The sequence below is a fragment of the Trichoplusia ni genome, chromosome 3, assembly GCF_003590095.1.
Source record: "Trichoplusia ni isolate ovarian cell line Hi5 chromosome 3, tn1, whole genome shotgun sequence".
Taxonomy (NCBI): domain Eukaryota; kingdom Metazoa; phylum Arthropoda; class Insecta; order Lepidoptera; family Noctuidae; genus Trichoplusia; species Trichoplusia ni.
Window position 1 is genome coordinate 19,690,629 of NC_039480.1, and position 23,807 is coordinate 19,714,435.

A 23,807-nucleotide genomic window follows, 5' to 3' on the forward strand; every position below is an offset into this window, starting at 1 on the left:
AATACTTTCAACTGCGCAGCAAGGTAAAAAACCCACTTATTAATATTATAAACGCGAAAGTTTGTATGTATGGATGTTTGTTCCTCTTTCACGCAGAAACTACTGAACGGATTTAGACGACACTTGGTACATAGATAGTTTATAACCAGAATTAACACATAGGATAGTTTTTATCCAGATTTTATGTTCCCGTGGGATCATTTTCGATTTTTAGCGGGCGATCCCGCGGGCAAGAGAAAGTAAAACATAAATTCGAATTGAAAACATCATTTAATTCGTTTTAACAACATTTTATACACACACTTATAAATTAAAACAAATCCTTACTTGTGGTTCAATGACGTACACATTTTTAAATTGATTATTTATTCACATAATTATTTTATTTTAAATTTTATGAGGCTTACCATTGAAACATATTTATCCATGTCAAATGTCAGGTAAATAAAATTGGAATGTCTGTCTAATAATGTCAGGATAAAAAAGATTTAGACGGATTTTATTATTTTTTTGAATAACCCCATTTTGTTAAATGTAGACTGCACAGCCAGCCGAGTAGTAAAGCTGATCACGCCAACCCTACTGTGCACGACTTGTCGCGGGTTCGATCCCCGCGTAGGACAAGCATTCGTGTGTTGCACAAACGTTTGTTCAGAGTCTGGGTGACATAGTGGCTTGAATGTTACACAATGATTGCAATTTAAACACAAAGATTACATTTCCTCGCAAAGGGAGTAGTTTTTTTCTCACCTTTCAAAAAGTGTCTGTAGACAAACTAAAACCATTTTAAAATACAGTGTCTGGTAAGCTTTAACGGTGGGGTAGAGGCGGAACACTATAATTAGACTTAAAAACTAATTATTTATTGGCACTTTTCGTCACTGAATCCTTCATCAGACCTGGAACAAATAAAATATGAAATTAAATCAAAATGAAAAGTTTATATTTGCAATAGGCACTTTTAAAACGTTACAGTAACAACTCCTCGGTATACAAAATGTAATTCTTATGGAGAAGAACCGGCGAAGAATTAACTTTCGGGAGGGGAATTAAATAACGGTTTATTCACGCATATTTATCGGGATTGCCCGACTAGTTTCAGACCCAACCGGTGTCTGTAATCATGATGTGACAAGGCGGGCGAGCGAGTCAAACTAGTAGAGCTATCCCGATAAAAACGCGTGAGTAAACCGTTATAAATTATTAAGCGAGACATGTTTCAAATCCATGCTAGTATTATAAAGGCGAAAGAATTTCTGTCTGACTCGCTTTCCCACCGAATCTACTAATAAATAAATAAATATTCCACAACTCTCACACAACGCCATCTAGTCTCAAACTAAGCAGAGCTTGTATTATAAGTACTAGACAAATGGTAAACATAATTATATATTTCTATATACATACATAATATAGATAAATTACACCCAGACACAGAACAAATGATCGTGTTCATCACACAAACATTTGTCCTGGGTGGGAATTGCACCCACGACCTCCGGTATAGCAGTCAGGGTCACTAACCACTAGACCAACAGGCCAGTCAGATTGTAATGTAATTAGGTTTAGATAGCCACATATTATAAGCTACTTTTTAACTGTCAAAAAGGTCTTTCTGTCGTCTTTATAAACTTCTTTTTCAATTTGGCTTAAATATTGTTTCTTAAACATGATGAAATATTTTGATTTAAAGGAGGGTTATATGGTGGGGCAGTAAAGGCTACATTTTATCCCGGCATTGCCAAAAACTTAGTTAAATCATTTATACTAATATATAATGCTGAAGAGTTTGTTTGTTTGTTTGAACGCGCTAATCTCAGGAACTACTGGTCCGATTTGAAAAAATATTTTTAAATTGAATAGACCATTTATCAAGGAAGGCTTTATAACATCACGCTACGATTAATAGGAGCGAAGATATAATGGAAAATGTCGAAAATATGGGGATATATCTAACCACGTGGACGAAGTCGCGGGCAACAGCTAGTCATAAATATTAGAGCTATTTTATATATTAAGGTTAACTTTTCAACTTACGCGGTATACTTGTTGTTTTCATAACTTTCTGCTTCATGACGTTTACCGTGGTTTTAAATGAAGGCAGCATTTTTCCTGAAATTTAAATAATAATTAGTAGGTACATCAATTATGGTCTAATGAAAAGTCAAATCGAAATAGAAAACGCTTGGATTTTACAACTGACTTTTTCAATGCATTTTTTTTAACGACTTCCACACTCATTCAATCCTTGTATCGCGGGCGGTTTACAAACATACAACTCACATGCACAAAGACACCCAGACTCAGAACAAGCATTCGTGGATCACACAAACGCTTGTCCTACGGGGATCGAACTAACACGTCGCGCAGCGGATTTGGCGTGGTGACCTCAACCACTCGGCTATCCGTGCAGTCCACGGATAGCATTTTGAAACCTCAGAACTTCGGACTGTATGAACCGATTTTGTTGATTATTTTTTAAGTGCTTCACACACAGCAGGTGTAATGTAAAGACGTACATTACAGCACGATACATCTCATTACATCTTTCCATAGAAACCGTCAGGAGACCACACACGACAGCAATAATGTATATTTTTACATCTTAAAGTACAGAGCGATACGAAAATATACATTTATATTTCGATACATCTTAATACATCTCAATTCATTTCCGTATATCTCTCTTCGAAAAAAGTGTGTCAATCGGGACGTATACCAATGAAATGAAGGGATAGATACATTAAATTGCCTGTTGTGTGTGTGATACATTAAGATTATTACACTATACATCTCGGGATGTAATGTACATTAATATCCATTATAGCTGCTGTGTCTGAAGACCTTTACTTAAAATAGCTGTCATTTGGGCCAATAAATTTCATTAATATGGGCCAAGCAGCTTTTTATTTTTAATCGATTGTTTTTTAATAAAGTGTTAAAAGAATATTATAGAAAGACAAAGACTTGAGGAACTTTTTAAAGCGATAATAGGGATGACGACAATTTTTTTTTGCAGTGTCCGTCTTGTAGTTTTTTGTATAATAACGGATACGTATTTTTTCATTTGTCCCGCAAACATAAATTGACCAAATTACAGTGAATGAAACTTACGCGTGACGTCACGATTGAGTATAAATTTTACCATATCGTTACGTCACAAGCCCCCTCTCCTAAACTTTAAAGCAGTTAATCTTTGACAATTCTAGTTTTTCTGAAAAAGGAAAAAATACGTGTCTCATACTTTTCAATTATCTAACTGAGGGACTAATGAGATTTTTTCCTTTTATACCCTGTCATCATCCCTATTATAATTGATTTTGATTTTATCCTGGGTGCTATACCGGGTTCGATCCCCACTTATGCCAAATATTTGTGTGATGAGCACGATCATTTGTTCTGTGTCTGGGTGTAATTTATCTATATTATGTATGTATTTAGAAATATCTAAGTATGTTTATCAGTTGTCTAGTACTCATAATACAAGCTCTGCTTAGTTTGAGACTAGATGGCGTTGTGTGAAAGTTGTGGAATATTATATTGACTTACTTGGACTTATTCTCAATGGATTTTTCTTCGATGAACTTTCGCTTATAGGAGATAATTTCTTTTGAGGAATTTTCGATTTCGGCTTCCCGCCATCTTTGTTAATGTTGCCAGTTTTAATTCCAGTGTTGCTAGCTTTCAAAACTTTGTCATTTGGTAGTTTTATTGAGGTTCGATGTGAAGAGATTTTAGGGATTATAGTTTTCATTTTTAGTTCATTTGAAGTTTTTTTCTTTGGAATGGTGATTGTTTTGGTTTTTATGTTGTTTGATAGTTTGTTTTGGATATTTTTCTCGGGAACTTTTTCGATGATTGTAGATATTTTGTCTTTTATTCTATTTGTTGCATTCTTTTGTGTAGTTTTCTTTATCAAATCTCCATCTTTATTTAAAACATCTGTGTTTTCTTTATTTTTCATATTAATATCTGAAGTTTTCTTTGCGACATCATTTTTAGTGCTGGCTATACTTTTCTTGTTATTCACGGGATTCACAGCACTATTTAAATCAGCTTTTGTATTTTTTGTAATGGCAACATTACTCCTTTTGTTAACTACCTTACTTTGACGATCAACGTCTTTAGAAGGAATATTTTCATCGTTTTTTGCGCTGGCAACATCAGTTTCTTTTTTATCAGTACTTTTAGATTTTGTATTAATATTAGTGTTGCCAATGTCTTTTTGATGATTTTTAGATTTAGCACTTAGTTCTATATTACTTGGCTCCTTACTTATTTTAGATTTAGTTTTAAGATTAAGTTTCTTTTGATCAGTCTGTTCGTTTTGAGTAGACTTAGGGTTGCTAGCCTTATCTCCAGTGTTGCCAGAATCTTTAGTTATTTTCTTTTTTATACCAGTGTTTTCATCATTAACCTTTTCATTTCTATTTTCTATATTTTTAAGTTTGGTATTAATATTTTTTATAGCTATGTTATCAGAGTCCTTAGGAAGTTTTTTTTTAGTTGTAGTATTATCATTATTAATATTTTCCACATTTTTAGGTTTATTATTGTTAGTTTTTACTGCAGTGTTGCCAGAATCTTTGGGACTCTTCTTTTTAGTGGTAGTGTTGTCATTATTTTCGTTGTTATTTATAGTGTCTACATTTTTTGGTTTGTTATTATTTTTTGCTGAAATGTTGCCAGTATCCTTCGGGCTTTTCTTTTTGGCGTTATTATTATCTTTATTGTCTTCAGTTACTTCATTTACCTTATTCTTAGGTTTATTTTTAATGTTCTTTTCCGCAGTGTTGCCAACTTCTTTTGGATTTTTGCTTTTCGGCTTAATGCTACCATCTTTAGCAATGTTAGTTTCTGCATCTTTATTCTTCGGTACATTTTTATCGTTGTCTCCATTGGCAGATTCCTTTTGAGTACTTTTCGTTTTAGTGTTGCCAGCCTCTTCAATATTCGCATCCTTAGCTATCTTAGTTTTAACTTTAGCACTTTTCTCTTCAACACTACCCTTTACATTTTTTCTAACTATTTCATCATTATCATCTCCAATGTTGCCATCTTTAGAACTTTTATCATCAAAACCACTTCCCTGTACATTTTTGACACTAGCAACACCATCATTCCCCTTCATTTTCTTAACTGCACTTGAATATTCATCTACACTCTTAGTTTTTCTTGTATTAAGATTATCAAAATCAGAATTTTTTATCCTTTTCACTATATTGCCATCCTCTTCTAAACTTCTCTTCTTACTAATCTTTGACTTCTTGGGCAAAGACTTAGGTGGTGCCATAACTTCGCTATCTCTTTTCTCAAACTCATCCTTTTCGGTCTTGCTTTCTAGGTCTGATTCCGTGTCTATGGGTCCTCTGGCTTCTAGACAAGTCGTGATTATCTTAGATAGGAGTAATGTTCTTTCGTCTGTTTGTAATGAGGGGTCTAAGAGCTGTTTGTGAACTTGTGTTATTATTTTTATGTAAGATTCGTCTGTAAAAGAATTGAGATATTTATAAAATTACTAGCTGACCCAGCAAACATGGTTTTGCCGAATATTTTTTTTCTAGTTGTATGTACTTTTAATGCCGCATTATAAAAAAATTAAACCAAAAGACTTCGTTCAAAAAATAAAAAAATATTTTTAGTGTGGGCAACCCTTGTCACTTAGGGGTATGAAAAATAGATGTTGTTCTATTCTCAGGCCTACCCAATATGTATACAAAATTTCATGAGAATCGGTCGAACCGTTTCGGAGGAGTACGGTAACTAACATCGTGACACGGGAATTTTATATATTAGATTACTACGATATTAAAAAAAGACGACTCACGTAGTAAGGAATTTAATCCTTGGGTCGCGGAGGGTTTCACAAACATACAAGTCACATGCACAAAGACACCCAGACTCAGGACAAGCATTCGTGGATCACACAAATGCTTGTCCTACGGGGATCGAACTGACACGTCGCGCAGTGGGTTTGGGGTGGTGACTTAACTGCGCTATCCGTGCATTCATAATTTAATTTAAATTAAATCAATAGTTTTTATTATTTGTATAAAGATAAACGAAATATAACAGGCAAGTGGTGTAGTCCACTGTGCATGAAGTGTCGCAACTTCGATCCCCGCTTGGGACAAGCATTTGTATGATCCACGAATGCTTGTTCTGAGTCTGGATATCTGATAAGACTGCCAAGTATTAAATGCTTGTAAATCTACAAAATCTATTTTTTGAAAACCTGTCTGACCATTACGGACTGAACATAATTATGTGTCAAATACGCTATTATTGTATGAAGATGACGAAGATAATAAAGATATAAAAGTGACTCACCCATATATTCAAGATCAAACTTCATCTTATGATGGAAGGGCGCGACGGGTGACCATTTGTTCTCCAAACGCCAGCACACCTCCAGTAGGCCAGCGCACTTGAATATATACCCGCCTTCTGGCTAAAATTATTAAGAAATATGTATGTAAGTGAATGGAATAATGGGGTGGGCGGAATCCTCATGGACACCCGCTTCCTCGGCGGAGGAAATTGGTAGTGTCAGTCTCTTACTGACTAAACCTGAACCGGCGTGCTACGTCATCCGCGTTTTTGTGTCGGTGTATGGCAATGCGTGGCAATCCTAGCCTAAAATATTACAAAAACGCAAGTTGAACCCGCGACACTGACGTTTGAAATAAAAATCGGTTTGGTGACAGACGGATTAGCTGACAAACATATTTGTTACCCAAAAGTTTTATGACTATTACAATCATATTTAAGGTTAAATGTTGCTTAACACAGATCTTTATATCTCTTGTTATAAAAAAGTGTCGGCGAAACTGGGTGCTGTCCAACGTAGTTTGAGCTTCAAAAAATGCTAGAAAGCCAGTCTTTATGATCAATAGCAATAGCATTGGCCATCGAAATCAATGCCTGAGCCTTTTTTTTTTAAATAAACACCAAGATTGATGTTGAATAGGTCATACATCTTTGACAGTCGTTACAGGTAGTCAGAAGCTTGAAAAGTCTGACAACCAGTCTAACCAAGGGGTGCGTGTTGCCCAGGTAACTGTGTTGAGGAGTTCAGATAGGCAGTCGCTCCTTGTAAAACACTGGTACTTAGCTGAATCCGGTTAGACAGGAAGCCGACCTCAACAAAGTTGGGAAAAGGCTAAGCCGATGATGAAATCGAATCAAAATTCATTTATTCAAATTAGGCTACTAAGTAGCACTTTTTGAAAGTCAGCACTATTTACATTGGACAGCACCCAGTTTCGCCCACCCTTCACCGCTTCCTAAGTGCTTCGAATTTCCGAACAGGTCTGAGAATCTGACAACATCTGTCTTTTATTCCCTAGAACGCATTTGCATGAAGGAAAAAACGTTTAGAGGGTTAGCTAAACATAGTATGCACTTACATGTTTCTCCATCAACAAAGCGTTTGCAAATTTCTTGTCAAGTCTTGACAGAGTCGTGCGACGAGAGCGGAATGCCGCGTTATAGCTCTTCATTACCTGGAAAACAATGAAAATGTACACTATATTTTGTTAGTAACTGTCGTGAGAATGATTCATTATTAAATGATGTAAAGGTTTACTCACGCGTATTTATCGGGGAAGCCCGACTAGTTTCGGACCCAACCGACCAGTTCGACTCGCGATCCCGCCGCGTCTGCTCATGATTAAGGACTCCGGTTGGGTCCGAAACTAGTCGGGCTACCCCGATAAATACGCGTGAGTAAACCGTTACATCATTTAATAATGTTCACTATCTATTAATAATATTACAAAGCGGATGAGCTTGTTAGAACACTAAAGGTCCGATTTGGAAAAGCCTCCCCAATTGCACGCCATTCTATCTTCGGCTGCTCGCATCCAGCTCGTGCCAGCCATCTAATATCCATATCAGTTATAGTTACCGGCACGGATCTTGAGCGCTCGGCGTAAGAGTGGGGATCGCTTAGCGCATCGTAAAATAAAACGCCAATCAATAGTGCGTACTCGACGTCTTGTGATGCATAAAACTGCAGCAAACAACGAATTTCAACCAATCCCTCATGACGGCTATGACGCGATGCACTGCGGGACAATCACTGCACTTTATCCGCCCCGCGCCTCACTTCATACCGCAAAGGGGACCCAAAAAATCACTTCTGCGCAGGTCAAGGTCAGCGCTCAAGATCCGTGCCGGTAACTATATCTAGTACTCATAATACAAGCTTAGCATGGATTGAAACTAGATGGCGCTGTTTGACACAAGTGGAATAATTTTTCTCTTTTTTGTTTGTACCTATGTTATAAAAAGTTGCTTATTTAAATAACAACATACCTCTACGGCATCGCTAGGTAACTTCAGGGTGTGCAGGACTGACTTATCCAGCTCCAACTTGTCGGACTCGCGCACCGGTTCGACTCGCAGGCAGCGGTAGGACGGCGGAGCGAAAGTGCGGTACTGTGGATAGAGAAAACGTTACATTAGCTCTTTAAATGGCAATAATCTATTTGTTTCGGTACTTTTATCTTTTTTCTTTCAAAAACGACTAAGGAATTTGTCGCGCCAATTATTGCAGGGGATTTCATTCATGTCGCATACACAAAGACACCCAGACTCAGGACAAGCATTCGTGGATCACACAAACGCTTGTCCTTCAGGGATCAAACTAACGCAACGGTCTCAGTGCGTTGGCATGATGAACCTCCACTATTCGACTATCCATGCCATGTTAACAAAATCAGAATTTATTCAAATTTGTTTGAACAGCACCCAGTTTCACCCACCCTTCACCTTCCTAAATGCTTTTGCTGAAAGAAGAAACGGAGCAACAAACTCCCCCAGCAGTATGCTGACCTTCTATTGATCACACAATATTGCTAGTGAGAGAGTTGTTTCAAAGATCTGGATCTGAATATTGATATCCTGTACAATGATGAAAGTTCTCAATAATGATGATTCTGATTATTAAGGAGAAGACTTTGTTTCAATACTTACAGGTTTATGCATATAGAAGTGTATGGTAAAGTTTACAAGGTCTATCTCGCACTCCGCTGTCACCTCTATCCAGAGTCCTGGCTCTGTGATGGGCTTCTCCCTGTAAATGTTATTAATCTATTAACAAACTTATTACTTCAGACGCTTTTTGACCCAAAGGGTAAACATGATCCTATCACTAAGGGTACTTTGTCTATACCCCGTAATGTACCTATATGCCATAGGTACATTACGAGTGTATTACATTAGCATTGCTAGACAGCAGAAATTTTAATAAAAATTCAGTTGTGTGATGAATTTATCAATAATATAGATTTTATTTGGGTATTTGTTGTTACAGCAGCAACGAAAATACAGTATCTGTGAAAATTTTAACTGCCTAGCTATCAAAGTGCATAAGATACAGCTTATTGACGAACAAACAGCCCAGGCCTTAGTAATAGGGTAATAGGGATTTGCACACTTAAAGTACAGAAACCTTAAGTCCGGAAAACTTCATTCCGTTTTAAAGTTAACAAACCTTCCGATATCCGGTGCATCAACCAGCACGTTGACTTGTGACTCCAGGACCGTCAGACTGGTCAGCTCCTGAGTAGCCAGCAGACATGTCTTCATGACTTCCTGTTTCAGCTTCAGCTGAGCGACAGATGGACCCGTGTCTATCATCTGGAGGAGCTCATCATCAGAACCAGAACTGGAAGTTAGATAATAAAGTGTGTATGACAATTATTAAATGATGCAAAAATTTACTCACGCGTATTTATAGCGATTGCCCGACTAGATTCGTAGCCAACCAGAGTGAATCATGAGCTGACGCGGTGGGGTCTAGAAATTAGTCGGGCAATCCAAAATGTGTAGAACAAGTTGCTAGCTTTGAACTAGCGAACCAGAAATAAGAGTACCTAGTAAGAGAGGGTAATTCATGTGTCTGGAACTGAGTTACCATGAAAATTAACAGTAAAAACGAAAATAATATGTAAAAGCAACGAAGACATCCTTTCACATTAAAATGTAGACAAAAAACATTGAAAAATCATACATTTGTTCAGAGATTTCGTCAGTGTTTTTAAGATGCAATAATAAATTGAAAGCGGCTTCCTATGTGCACATCAGGTTTAATACAGTCTGAACATGTTACAGTCTGAATACTTTCTTATTTAAAGTTAAATTTTAAAATTAAAATCAAGAAGTGTGTATACCTATCGTCATCATCCCGATAGCTGTTATTTTTATGATTGGCGCGAAAATCTTCAATGCGCGTATCATAGTACTTTATTTCTTGCAGTATCTTCTCTTTATAAGCCAACAGAGACTTTTTCTTCTCGTTATTCACGTTATTATTCGACATTTTCACATTTGTTTATTTGTTTAACAAGTAACGAATTATTTTGAATCGAATGCGAACTTCACATAACGTCACACAACGTCACGTCAAAACGAATACAACCGATACAACGAATGATATTGTAAATGTTGCCAATGACACATCCACGGGAACATAAAAATCTTGTCTAATAAATTCTGTACTCATTTTATTCATTAATAATTATATTTTTTTAAATCCTAAAAAGATCCAGATCCTTTAGTAAAATATTCGCATATTTTATCGACACCTGTATCAAGATTTACTGATATGGGGGTAGATATTTCGCTGGCATATTAAATAACTATAGCTTTGAGAATTTATCAAACGTCCTCGAGACTCTCTATTAGTTATTGTATCTTCACTGTATATTATGATTTCATTTTCATGATTTTATAGATCTTTTGGAAACGAGAGACAGTACTAGATGCTGTGACATTTATTAAATTTGGATACGTTTTAATAAAAACAAAATTATAACTAAACCGTTCTAGCAACGATTTTAGAAATTCATAGGTTATATTATGTATAAAATTAAATCATAAATAAAGTTAAATCATGAAAAATAATACATATAAATAAAATAAGTTGCAAAACACTTTTGCAGATGACGTAGTTAAATATCCGAACGGTGATTTTTATCGCACTACAAATGTCAAAAGAACAGTGGCCCGTAATGTTAGAAATACATAAAATAATATAATTTTATCACAATTATGATAATATAACGCGTGCAATAATATTATTAAAACAATAATCTTTAGTTGTAAACAATCGTAGGACATGGAGAACGCGAATTTAGTGAAAATATAATGATTAAAATAGTTACCGAATTTTAATGATCGCGTTTTAATTAAATAAATATTACTGTAAACATGGATCGGTGTGGTTCATAGGTCAAGTTTGTGTTTGTTGTGAGACATTTGTGGTCCCTAAATGTGTTAAATAGACATAATTACGGCATAAATAGAGAATTATCTGTGATAATATAGTGTGAAGAAAGATTGGAGGTATATCGTTGAAAAATGGGTCAAACTGGGAGTTCGGTGCCGGGTAAGTATTGTTAATTGTAGAGAAATGCGCGCCAGAATGTTCTAACTAGGTTCTAATTGGAATTTAAATGGTCTTTCCTGTTTATAACCTCCTTGGTATAGTTTGCATATTAGCGTATATTTTTTTCTCTTACACACGCGTAGTTTAGCCCGTTCATGTCTGAAATGCTTGGCCAGTGTTAATAAACGTGATTATAAGCACTTATTAGACATATATGAACTATTTAGAACTATCTAAAACTGATATAAACATTAAAGATCTGAGTAGATACATTTTTAGACTTATAATCGGCAGTAAGCATCTATTAAACTAAAATTTTACATTAATAAAGATTTTTCAGTACTGAATAGCTGATAGACAAGTTCAATACACTATACATTTGTGGAAAACAACTGCAAGGTTTAAAGGAAATGTGTACTTAACTCAATACGTGTTTAAATATTGCCTTCTTGATGTTAATAAATGAACTGCTAAGAACATGCTGAAAATGGTGCATTATGTAAATTGGTGAATGTTTCTTTATTATATAGAAGTTTTTATAAATATAGGTACTTCAACCAAAACAAATGCACTTTTACGAGTCTGCATCTGTATGTCAATCATAGAAGCAATAAATATTTCTAAATTAATGATAAATTTTTGACCTGGTGAAAATCCAGAAGAATGTTTGTTGAAGGGAAGGCGAAGAGACACTTCTTAAAGTAAAATTATTGTGGTTGTGGAAGGGTGATGGAGCAATACATAGCAGATAGTGGCGTCTCTCTTCCACAGCTACTTATTATCTATATTACTTTAAAACATAGTGGCAGGCCTCTACCTGGACGCTTACCACCTAAAATCACCCGAATTATCCATTACACTGTCAACACGATTATTATTATATTATACACATGTAAGTGCCTGTTTTTAAAGGCATGGAAATCCTCGTTGACCCTTACTCCCTCGAGGGAGGGAATTGCTATGGTCACATAGTTACCAACTACACCTAAATCTGCATTTCTGTATTGTTACCTTTTCTGTAAGGTAGGTTGATCCTTAGGGACATCTGGTCCCTGATGGAAGAGAATGTGTTGCATCAGACCCTTACTGACTAAACCAAAAACCCGTGTACTATGTCATTCACATTTTACCACGTTTTTATACACTCATTTTTCATTCCCAGTCAAATTTGTGCAAATCAATTTTAAGGCAACTCTCTATTAGCTAGCAGGCTGAAATTTTGATTGTAGCTTCAAACCCACAATGCAATTTCCAACTACAAAAATGTCTGGAACGATTTTGATATGAATTTGAATGGACACATTTAAAAATGTGGGTTTTAGAATATTTTTAATTAAATAAATAAATAAATGTGTACAACATCACATACATTGTTCTTAACCCAAAGTAAGTTCCTAAAGCACTTGTGTTATGGAATTCAGATACAACGAAGGTACCACAAACACCCAGACCCGAGACAATGTAGAAATGTGAATTTTTACATTGACCCGACCGGGGATCGAACCCGGGACCTCAGAGCTAGCGACACCTTGAAACCGGTGCGTACGCCACTCGACCACGGAGGTCGTCAAAATTGACTCACACGTTAATTGACTCACACCCCATATTTGTATTGTATGGCAATACTTTACAATCCTTCATACACACACCTGTATGTACCTGCTATCTGTATGTATTGTTGATACAAAGGCCTTTGACCTACGAGACAGTTACAAGTTGATATTATTGTATCTGCCAACCAAACCGATTATATCCGGTTTGCAACAGGACTTGCGGGTAATCAACTTGACCTCTTCGTGTTGTATCTCCTTTTATAATACAATTTAGCTCACAGCTCTATTATTGTTAGACTTATAGTTGCTAACAATATTTGGGGAAAAAAACTGTTTAGATTTCTAAATATTGGATAAATATTCTTTCTTTTATCAAGTAAACAAAGAAGAAAGGTAATATCATCGGCCTAGCCTTTTCCCAACTATGTTGGGGTCGGCTACCAGTCCAACCGGTTTCAGCTAAGTACCAGTGTTTTACAAGGAGCGACTGCCTATCTGACCTCCTTAACCCAGTTACCTGGGCAACACAATACCCCTTGGTTAGACTGGCTGTCAGACTTTTTCAAGCTTCTGACTACCTGTAACGACTGTCAAAGATGTAGGAATAATAGCCGGGACCCACAATTTAACGTGCCTTCCGAAACACGGAGGAACTCGTTATGACAAAGATGGTCACCCATCTACGGACCAACCGCGTCAGGCATAGCTTAACCTGTGATCGAATCACTTATGCGGTTATAGCTTCGCCACGAACTCCTCAATATTTATATTGTTAGATTGAATCAAATACCCTATTTCTTGATTATCTTTATATAGACGAAGGCTGGTTCCATCCGGCCCAGAATAGAGAGTCGTGGAAGGATTTGGGGGAGGCCTTTGCCCAGCAGTGGGACACAGTGGGCTAGAGAAAAAAAAAAAAAAAGACGAACGTTCTTTTCTAGTTTTTTTTTATTTGTTATTCCTTGTTAAGCGACTCCCTAAACAAGGTATAGGAAATAAGGTGTTAAGCCATTGTGTACTAAGCATTTGATAATAGGGACGATGACAATTTTTTTTGCAGTTTCCCTCTTGTAGTTTTTGTATAATAATGGATACGTATTTTTTAATTTGTCCCGCAAACATAAATTGACCAAATTACAGTGAATGGAACTTACGCGTGACGACACGATTGAGTATTTTACTCTATCGTTACGTCACAAGCCCCTCTCTTAAACTTTAAAGCAGTTAATCTTTGTCAATTCTAGTTTTTCTGAAAAAGGAAAAAATACGTGTCTAATTCTTTTCAATTATCTAACTGAGGGACTAATTAGATTTTTTCTTTTTATACCCAGTCATCATCCCTATTGTATCTCAAACATTTTAATCACATGCACAAGAAACCCAGACTCAAAACGAGCATTTGTGGATCACACAAATGCTTGTCCCACATGTTGCCTACAGTGGCGTTTAGTGTGATGAGCTATACCACTTAGTTGCCTGAGATGCTCACCAAATTAAACGCTTATGAGGTTTTAAAATGGTTGTGTGACTGACAAGAAATAAAACCTTTCAAATTAAAATTAAAACAGTATTGCATGATAATGATTGTATGATAACTCGAGTTATTCCAGTCTATCTTTTTCGGTTCATGGAGATTCTGCCTAACATCAGATGGACGGACAGGCAGTTTGACCGATAGACTGGGCGGCAGCCGTACCTCGGTAGTAGGATAAAGTTTTGATCCCGAGTCTCTTGTAAATGTTTCTTGAGTGATTGTAAAACCCACGCGACACAAAGATTTAATTAACAATCGCGGTTGTCGTATTAATTAAAAGAAAATATTAACAGCATCATACGCATTCTTTCGCTTTACAAACAACCCTTCTTTTACCCTAGTCGGTTAAAAACAGTAGCTCCATAATTATTGTTAATTCATCTGTTATTTCAAAATAATAATATTACAACCGTCCAAGTTATAATAAACCTTATTTCTTGATGTATAAAATTCAAATTCCCTTATAAACACCAAAACAGCTGACTGCCGTGTAATTGTGTACCTGTATGACTTCTTTTTTCATCCTTTTGGCGCACGTGCATACTCCCTTTGTCAGTTTTGCAAAATGGACACCGGAAGAAAGTTTTTTTTGTATTTTCAACCTTCTCCCACAAGTATAAGACTCATTTTTGAGTGTAATTTGCGTGCAAGAATATTGATTGATAATTTTGAGTCGTAAGACTGGAGTTTAGAGTATGTTTTTGAAGGAAAAATTGTCAGTTCATTGATATTACAAAAATTGGGGTCCTATACAAAAATAAAAGATTGTGAAGGAGTCATGTTTTAGCGAATGTTCTTTAAAACAATGGTTTTTAAAGAATTTTGTGAACATATGCCTTAAATGTATGGTAATTTACTTGGGTATGTATTTTTTTACTTTTCTTGATATCGAATTCCGGTCGATTGAAGTACTTTTTGAATACAAAATGGCTGACTGAAGCTGTATTTGACAGGTGATTAGATTTTTCTGTTTTAGTGGGTTTATTCCTTAATAAAAGGATCAATTTCGATAGGCTTTTTATATGCATACATAACCACACTGTTAGTCAAGTCTGGTGACCGCCTATCCCCGGATTTCTTATAGTTTAGAGGACATACGGGGAGCGCGGAGTAAATTTTAGAGATAACAACCTTAAGCTATCCTCAATTAAGTCTCTGTGTCAATTTCTTATCGTGCAGTTCTAAATCGTTGTAAATCGAAAATGATCACATGGAAATATAAAATCAGAACAAAACTGTCCTATGTGTCAATCCAGGTTCCGTCTAAATCCGTTCAGTGGTTTTTGCGTAAAAGAACAACAAACATCTATCCATACAAACTTTCGCGTTTATAATATTAGTAAAATAGCTACGGAACCCAAAACTCAAAACCGTATCTATTATCTAAAATATTCTAACATCTTAACATACATTGCACAAAGACCATATTATTATCTTTTTTTTTTTGTAAAACCGCAACTTATGCAAGTTACCTGTGCCTCAAATCAGCTGAGAACTTTCAAAATCAGCTGAGATTTGTCTATTGTCAGCTGATGTTTGTTTTTTTTTATGCAAAGACCTTGGCAGGATGTCGGAGTATGGGAATGGTAGAAATAGTAATAGAGGATATTAATATATTGCAAACGAAGAACGAAACTATAAATAATAAGTTACTGAATAATGTATTTTATTAAGCGCCTGTTTCACAATCACTGATTAGCTACCATATGGCAGATGAATTGAAAAATTTGACAATCGTTGTATGAAAAAAATCTGTCAAATAATTAAACGGGAAAGTAAAGAGTTCTTTGCTAATAGTCTAAAGAAAACTAAAACGATTCGGTGAGAAATTATTTTTGGGTACCTATCCTATCCTGAAAATTATGAGTGGAGCAACCGTTGGGGGCGGCCTATTTCCCGCATTAGACATAGGCCTCTCCCACCGTTGCTTAACCGCGATCTTTATTTTTAGTATTTATTGATAAATCGGCAAGAGAAATATTTAATCTGTGAGAATTTTCAACTATCTAGCTATGAAGGTTCATGAGATACACAGCCTGGCCGCAGACAGCAGAGTCTCAGTAAGGGTTTCGTTCCACCCATTTTTAGGGAACCCTAATAACGATTAATATTTGACAATGACATTAAAAGAAAGGATCTAAGACAGAAGCGTGTCCCTCTTGAAGTCTACATTGTTACCTTTGCCTAAAAAAAAATAATGACAATTGATCTTAGATTTTTTTTCGCTTGCAACATTTATGCAACGTTACCTGTGCTTTACAATCAGCTGATCCTTTACCATTCATATCAGCTGAGTTCGGTTTTTTTTTAAAGAAAATAAATCATTCTGGTTCGTCCATCACGCCTTTTTCTCATGGAGATGGCACACGTGTTGAATTTAATACTTTTGAAATATATTTCTCCAAGCTCATTTGTTTGCTAGATTTTCTGGGCCTCCTCTTTTATATAATACAATTCACAACGTTCACACCACTCCATCTAGTTTCAAGCTAAGCAAAGCTGGTACTATGAGTACTAGACAGCTGAAAAATATACTTATGCCTATTATGATAAACTAGCGGTTGCCCGCGACGTCGTCCCCGTGGTTAGAAGATATAAGTTATCGTTTATACCAGCCCTGTTTTTTTCCACATTTTCCATTGTATCGCTCCTATTAGTCGCAGCGTGATGGTTTATAGCCTAAAACCTTCCTCAATGAATGGTCTATTCAACATAAAAAGATTTTTCAATTTGAACCAGTAGTTCCTGAGATTAGCGCGTTCGACCACCGCTATTCGTTCCCGTATATTGACAATAGCTAGCAATTTGTACCATCAGCTGATTTGAATAGAAAGCTGGCTCTTTCGTCCCATCAGCTGATTGTCAACGCAGGTACGTTGCATAACTGAGTGTTGAGAAAAAAACATTACCATCCTTGTTCAGTCGGGTGAAAAGGTCTTTGTTGTGTTTTTATCAGATATTCTGTATCAGAGTGGTTCTTAATTTTCTCAAACTATGTTCTATTCGGCTTCCTGTCTCATTCGATTGAGCAACGAAGAAGAACTGTAATCTGTCTCTCCTCCAAATTCTCCCGGATGTTACGGCCTTATTTTTCCAGTATTTTTCCAGCTGTGGTTCAGCTAAGAAGACCTGTATCCAGAGAGGACAGTAAAGCAGTCAGATCACTCGTTTGTTACGCATTTAAAGCTAAACTGCTGGATCGAATTTGATAAAATTTGTTTTAGCTTGAATTTTAAGAATGAATATAATTTGTTGCGTGTACAAGTTTCAAGATGATTAACTGCTCACACCGACAAATTATATTGTAGATACCTGTGCTTAATATAACTTAATTAGAAATTTTATTAAAATCTTAATTATTATCAGCCATACATATAATACAATAAAAATCAGCTGATAATACAAAATTGTTGCGTTACGCGTATATTCAAAATGGCTGACATTTTGCAACATCAGCTGATTTCAATAGAAAGCATATTTCATAGTCACATCAGCTGATTGTCAACGCAGGTATATTGCATAACTGAGCGTTAAGATACATAGGCTTTGTTCCGTTTTTTTTCTTGTAAGGTAAATTGAGGAAAGTTTTGTGCGAGTTGCGACTTGGCTATTCGGCTAGGCAGTCGACTGCATGGATAGTCGAGTGGTGGAGGTCACCACGCCAAACCTACTGAGCGACGTGTTAGTTCGATCCCCGTAGGACAAGCATTTGTGTGATCTACGAATGCTTGTTACGAGTCTGGGTGTCTTTGTGCATGTGACTTGAATGTTTGTGAAACTCCTCGCGATATAAGGTTTAAAATCGTAAAAAAAAGTCGTTTTTTAGCGTGAGGCTAAATCATATTTATTGACTTAAAAACTTAAAAATCCGTTTAGTGCTTTTAATAACAAACTTTAGCGTTTATACATAATATTACTAGGATAGTAAATACGTGTATTTTTACCAACAACTTCTTGCCATCATCACACTATGAACGCGTTTTTTTTTGACCACTGCGCCTTATAATTGGTACAAAGCCTTTTGGCATAAAACAATATACCGTAAAAATAATTAAAAAGAAAATTTAAAGCCATTTAAACTATACATTAACAGCTGATAAACAGCTGGTACTAAAGAATGCCTACCTGTTAGAAAATACAAGCGAAAATCATCTTAAACTGGTAAGAAATAGAGTTGAATATCCCATGTCTTAATATTGATGGAAGATTTTTTTTGTATTACAATTTTTTGGTTGGTCGATATTGGACTGTATTTTGTAAGTGATAAAGTCGATTTTGCGTTGAATATTTGTGTCGGTATTGTTTTTCGTTTGTTGCTAACTGGCTGTGTTTTTGGTATTATTGGTCGCACAGCTGATCGCTTTGAGACCTATTTTTAAAATAAGAATGTTTGAATGCGCTTATCTTGGGCCATAGTACTAAGTTTAGTTATTTTAGCATTTTTAGGTAAGACCTAGGATGATTTAGAATAAATACACTTTTATAACAAAGCTTATGATTTATTAAAAAAAATAAAAAACACCATCATGATAAGTTAAAGACTTTATGTGAAAAAGAATTCACGCTTACTGAAAACATCGATTTAAGATTATATTCCAAAATATTTTAATAAACGATGTCTTATATTAATTAACTAGTTGTTGCCCGCGACTTCGTCCCCGTGGGTAGAAGATATAAGTTATGATTTATACCTACCCTGTTTTTTTTTACATTTTCCATTGTATCTTCTCTCCTATTAGTCGCAGCGTTTGGTTTATAGCCTAAAGCCTTCCTCGATGAATGGTCTATTCAACACAAAAATAATTTTTCAATTTGGACCAGTAGTTCCTGAGCTTAACGCGTTCAAACAAACAAACTCTTCAGCTTTATATATTAGTATAGATAACAAAATAATCTATACAATCAACTATCTTCCATCCAACAAACAATCACATCTAAACGCTATTTTACTTTTAAAATACTTCAAAAATCAAATCTCATTTTTACCTGCGCGGGAAAGCCGAACTCCATCTGACAATCTAACTGTAAAATAACGTCGTTTTGTACCGTGGGAGAGGCGAAGGTAATACGTTCATACAGCCTATTACAGACAGACAGTGAATAGGAAGCATTATGTACCATCGTACCGTGTAATAACGTGTGGGTGTCTTTATTTTAAGTTTCCTTTTGTTCGCGGTTTAAATTTGTCTTGTCTGTGATTTTTTTTTAATTGTTATTTTTTTTAGTGATCTTTTAGATTAATTATACTTAAGAAGTTTATTTAATGCAGTGAATACTGATTTAACATTTTAAATGGCAATGCAATTTTGATATTGCTGTAATTTTTTTTTCATTTATATAAGTTTATACGATGTTTTTTTTTTACTGAACGTATTTTTTTTTTCGGCGATTGCATAGACTTGAATACGAAATGTTTATGATGGAACATAATTTTTTTATGCCTTCTTTTGAAACAAGCTAATAGATCACAACTGTTTTTATAAATAATTCATTAAATATATTTTTATAATGTTTACAACAGTACTTAATACACATCTCATAATACATATAATTGAAATATATTAATTTTGGTATGTACGAATTTATCGAAAAAAAAAACCTTTTCGCATTCGTATTTCATGTACTTGTTAAATTGTATGTCATCTGTCAAAAAGGTCAACATAGCGCGTACAGAGTATATTAGCGAACCCTTCCCCGAACGTCAGGAGCGATCAAGTTTGAAGTAAGGTCATATCAAATAAATACCAATGTATGGAAGAGCAACATTCTTTATGGGTCAGTGTTAATACTAGACGAGTTTAACATCTGCCTGTGAATGTATGTTATTATGGGCAACAAAGAAACTTCGATGACGTACCTACATAGATGAGTATAACTGAACTTCGATGCGTTGTTAAAATATGTGATAGTTTGTTTCAGAGGTGGAGGAAATTGGTTGAGAAAAATCTTTTTAATTGATGTTTAGGGTAGTTCTTTCTATCTTTTCTTTTATATTTTTTAAAAGCGACTTTCGCAGTAAAGAATTTAATCCCTGTTTCGCGGGGAGTTTTCACAAGCATACAAATCACACCCCGATGCGGAACAAGCATTATTGGATCACACAAATGCTTGTCCTATACGGGGATCGAACTAACACGTCATTTATTTTTTGAGTCTGATACGAAAGAGCGCCACTTTACCAGATCCGCCCTGACCAGACCAGACCTGGGCACTGCTCGCTAGTCATCTCCATGACACAATATTTAATGATAATGTAGGGGTAATTTGCAATAGGCAAAAATAGGTAAATCTATCAGGGGGTCGGGTCATTCAAAACAACATGAGGTTTTTGATTATTTCTTTCATCGTATTGTTTTATTATGTATGCGACTTTAATTACGCAATTTAACGTATTTTCTCGTATTTTTTTTATCTAGGTATGACGGCAAATCACAGTTAATTAATACAGGCATATATTTATTTTAATTTACCTGTATTAACCGTCTACTGGGCAAAAGCCTCCCTGACATAAGGCCTTAATGAATACCTCTCTGCAGCCTAAATCCCCGCCCACATTTACCTACAGACAAAAGTCTGCGCCTAAGCTTACATTCATTGGCCTCTATTATAATACCTAGGATTTTCGATCGGTTATATTTGCTTGATAACATTTTTATATTCTCCATATTAGTATTTAGCAGTAATACGGCGATTTAAATAGCGATGCACCTTTTTCCGGACGAGAAATTATTAAAAATGACAATCAAATTATTGCTCCCGCTTTGGGTTGAGCGGAAGGGAGTGTCAGACTTCTACTGACTAAAACGCACCCATGTTCCTTCCTTTGCCCTTCGTGTACCGGGGCCACGGTAAACCTTTCGGACAATCCCCCTGGTTGATTAAATTTGCCCTATGGTTTATTATGCACAAGGTTTTCCAAAGCAGTAATTTCGTAAAGAATTAAAAAATCCTGCGTTTTATAATACAGGCCAGTACTTACATCCTAAAAACCGATAAACAGCTGATCGACCAGATGATTACTTATAATTCGAATTTCGAACATCTCGCCAACTTCCGGCACACATGCGCGTGCGCATCTGTCATAAACAATTGATGAGCATTCTATATTTGAATGATATTGTCAGTTGTTAGTATTGTCACCTTTTGATGCACCTTTAGTGTCTGGCAACATTGTTGCTTAAATGCACTTAAAGTGGTTGTTAAAATGAATACTAGTTCAATCTAATTATCGTCAAATATGGGTTGTTGTATGTTATCGGTAAAGAAAAGAAACTGGATCAATAATGTTAACTGAAGGAAATACAACATTTGAAATGAGTCATGTCGTTAGCTTCTACACGGGTGACTGCCTCACTGGACTATTAATAACGAACTATACTTCAGCAGGCTGGTAAGTATCCATAAATAATTTGTGTAAAAAAAGATGTATTTAAGTAAAAATTTAAGCCTGTCTCGCGGGGGTTTTCACATGCACTAACAGACCCAGCCACCCAACCGCTCCGCTCCTAAGCGGAGATCGAACGCGCAACACGAAGCGCACTGTAGGCTTAGCGTGCTGTCCTCAACCACTGGTCTATGTGAGCAGTCAAACGGTATATTGATGTTCAATTTATATACATTTCTTCTGTTTAAAACCTCTTTTCGTATTCTAGTACATATCAGCAGTAAGACAGTTTTCTTCTTTATCTTGTTTTATGAAAAAGAAAAGTGTTTTTCCTTCTTAGTAATAACAGCTTATGATGGAATCTACTCAACTAGACTGCATTCTCCCCTGGTCAAACAACTTAGCCACATACCTAGCCTAAACAAAATTTAATGTCATCCTCAAGCAAGAAAGTAAAGAGGCCATATTACATACAAGACATTGACATCGTTTGACCCTAACATAAAACCATATGCAGACTCCTTTCTTCGACTAAAAGGCCGAACAAGGACGCCTTGTACAAAAAAAAAAAAAAACCCTCTCCCGCCAGCTGTCAGTGAGGCACGCGCCGGCGCGTGGCGGCCAATGGCAAGCCGGCGTTAATACAATGCCGCCATATTGCGAATGTAGAGCTATTTTTTTTAAGTTGACATTTGAAGATTTTTGACCACCTTTCGTTTGCTATTTTTAGTATGGATAGTATGTTTTTTTTTTTTTTTTTTTTTTTTCAGCCATTACTTTCCCACTGCAGGGCAAAGGCCTCCCTTAGGTTCTTCAACTCTGTCCGGTCTATTGCTTTTGCCATCCACTGTTTGTGGTACGCATCCAGTTCGTCGCGCCATCTCATTCGAGGCCGTCCTCGTCGCCGTTTTATGTTTGATGGGACCCAGAGGGTACAGACTTTGGCCCAGGAGTTTTCGGGCAAACGACAAACGTGGCCGGTATAGTATGTTTAGGTATTTATTAATACTTATTGGGTAATATGACGATGATTCTCGTAGAGTGAGATAAGTACCAGAATGAGAGGCAGACTTTGACGTATGACAAAAATTTAATTCGCAATTTAAGGCACATTCTTAACCATATTACTGAAATCAACATCTGATGCAGCAAAATGAATTGTTCAAAATATATTATATTACACCCGTAACCCTTGCCCTTTTTCTTTAATCATTTTAAATTAATAAAGACGTAGTTTAGGTAATGGCTTATCATGTGCATGGAGACAAAAGCCCCTAATTGGCCCTAATTAAATAAAGATTCAAGTATTTTAACGATATGGCCAGGGAAAAAGCCTATTTTACTTTTTATTCAAACCTAAAATAGTTTGAGACAAACCTACAATAATTTGTGTCAAGCTACTAATCTACTTGTTTCAAACATAAAAAAAAAACATTTCAATCCCACAAATTCCTCCCAAAACATCGTCTTTATGCTAAAATTCTAGATAATCATCATATTCTCCTAAAACAATAAAACTTCGACAAAACACCTGCCGTCCAAATGTCAAGCAGTGATGTCATTCCATATTTATTAATCAAGTCAAGTGCTGTTAATTTCTCCAATTAGTCGATTGCTAATGGTCTTGGGGTTAATTGCATCCTTTGTCGTTTGTAACAAATGATTGCATGGATAGGCAGGGTAAGCTTATGGCAGCGGTGGATACAAGATTGACATTTGCTTGATGCTGCATGCTAATTACAAATAGATGTAATAATAACAGCTTAATATGTAATTCACACCGTTATGGTTTTCAGAAGTCTAGGCATAAGATTCAGGAAATATACTGAAAGAGGTAATATTGAGGAGGTTTTTCCCATCATCTCGTATCTCTTTTCGTTCACGGGATAACTTCACGGGAAGAGCCCCGGTCCTTATTAAAGGCGTGCACGGGGACACAGG

General features: G+C 35.9%; 2 protein-coding genes across 2 annotated transcripts in view; one reads left to right on the forward strand and one right to left on the reverse strand.

Annotated features, from left to right (window-relative positions):
• Positions 1 to 251: 251 nt before the first annotated feature.
• LOC113508748 (putative uncharacterized protein DDB_G0282499) lies at positions 252 to 10,444 on the reverse strand. Its single transcript, XM_026891830.1, has 10 exons — positions 10,179 to 10,444; positions 9,500 to 9,673; positions 8,980 to 9,079; positions 8,320 to 8,442; positions 7,410 to 7,505; positions 6,331 to 6,451; positions 4,490 to 5,487; positions 3,550 to 4,447; positions 2,038 to 2,112; positions 252 to 899 (listed from the first exon to the last, which is right to left on the reverse strand). The coding sequence occupies exons 1-10, from the start codon at positions 10,325 to 10,327 to the stop codon at positions 859 to 861; spliced, it is 2,775 nt and encodes a 924-aa protein (XP_026747631.1). The 5' UTR covers positions 10,328 to 10,444; the 3' UTR covers positions 252 to 858.
• Positions 10,445 to 10,924: 480 nt separating this feature from the next.
• LOC113492321 (protein neuralized) overlaps positions 10,925 to 23,807 on the forward strand; it is a 49,691-nt gene continuing 36,808 nt past the window's right edge. The window contains exon 1 of the mRNA XM_026869775.1: positions 10,925 to 11,395. Coding sequence (XP_026725576.1) covers positions 11,368 to 11,395 — 28 coding nt within the window. The 5' untranslated portion in view covers positions 10,925 to 11,367. The remainder of the gene's footprint in view (positions 11,396 to 23,807) is intronic.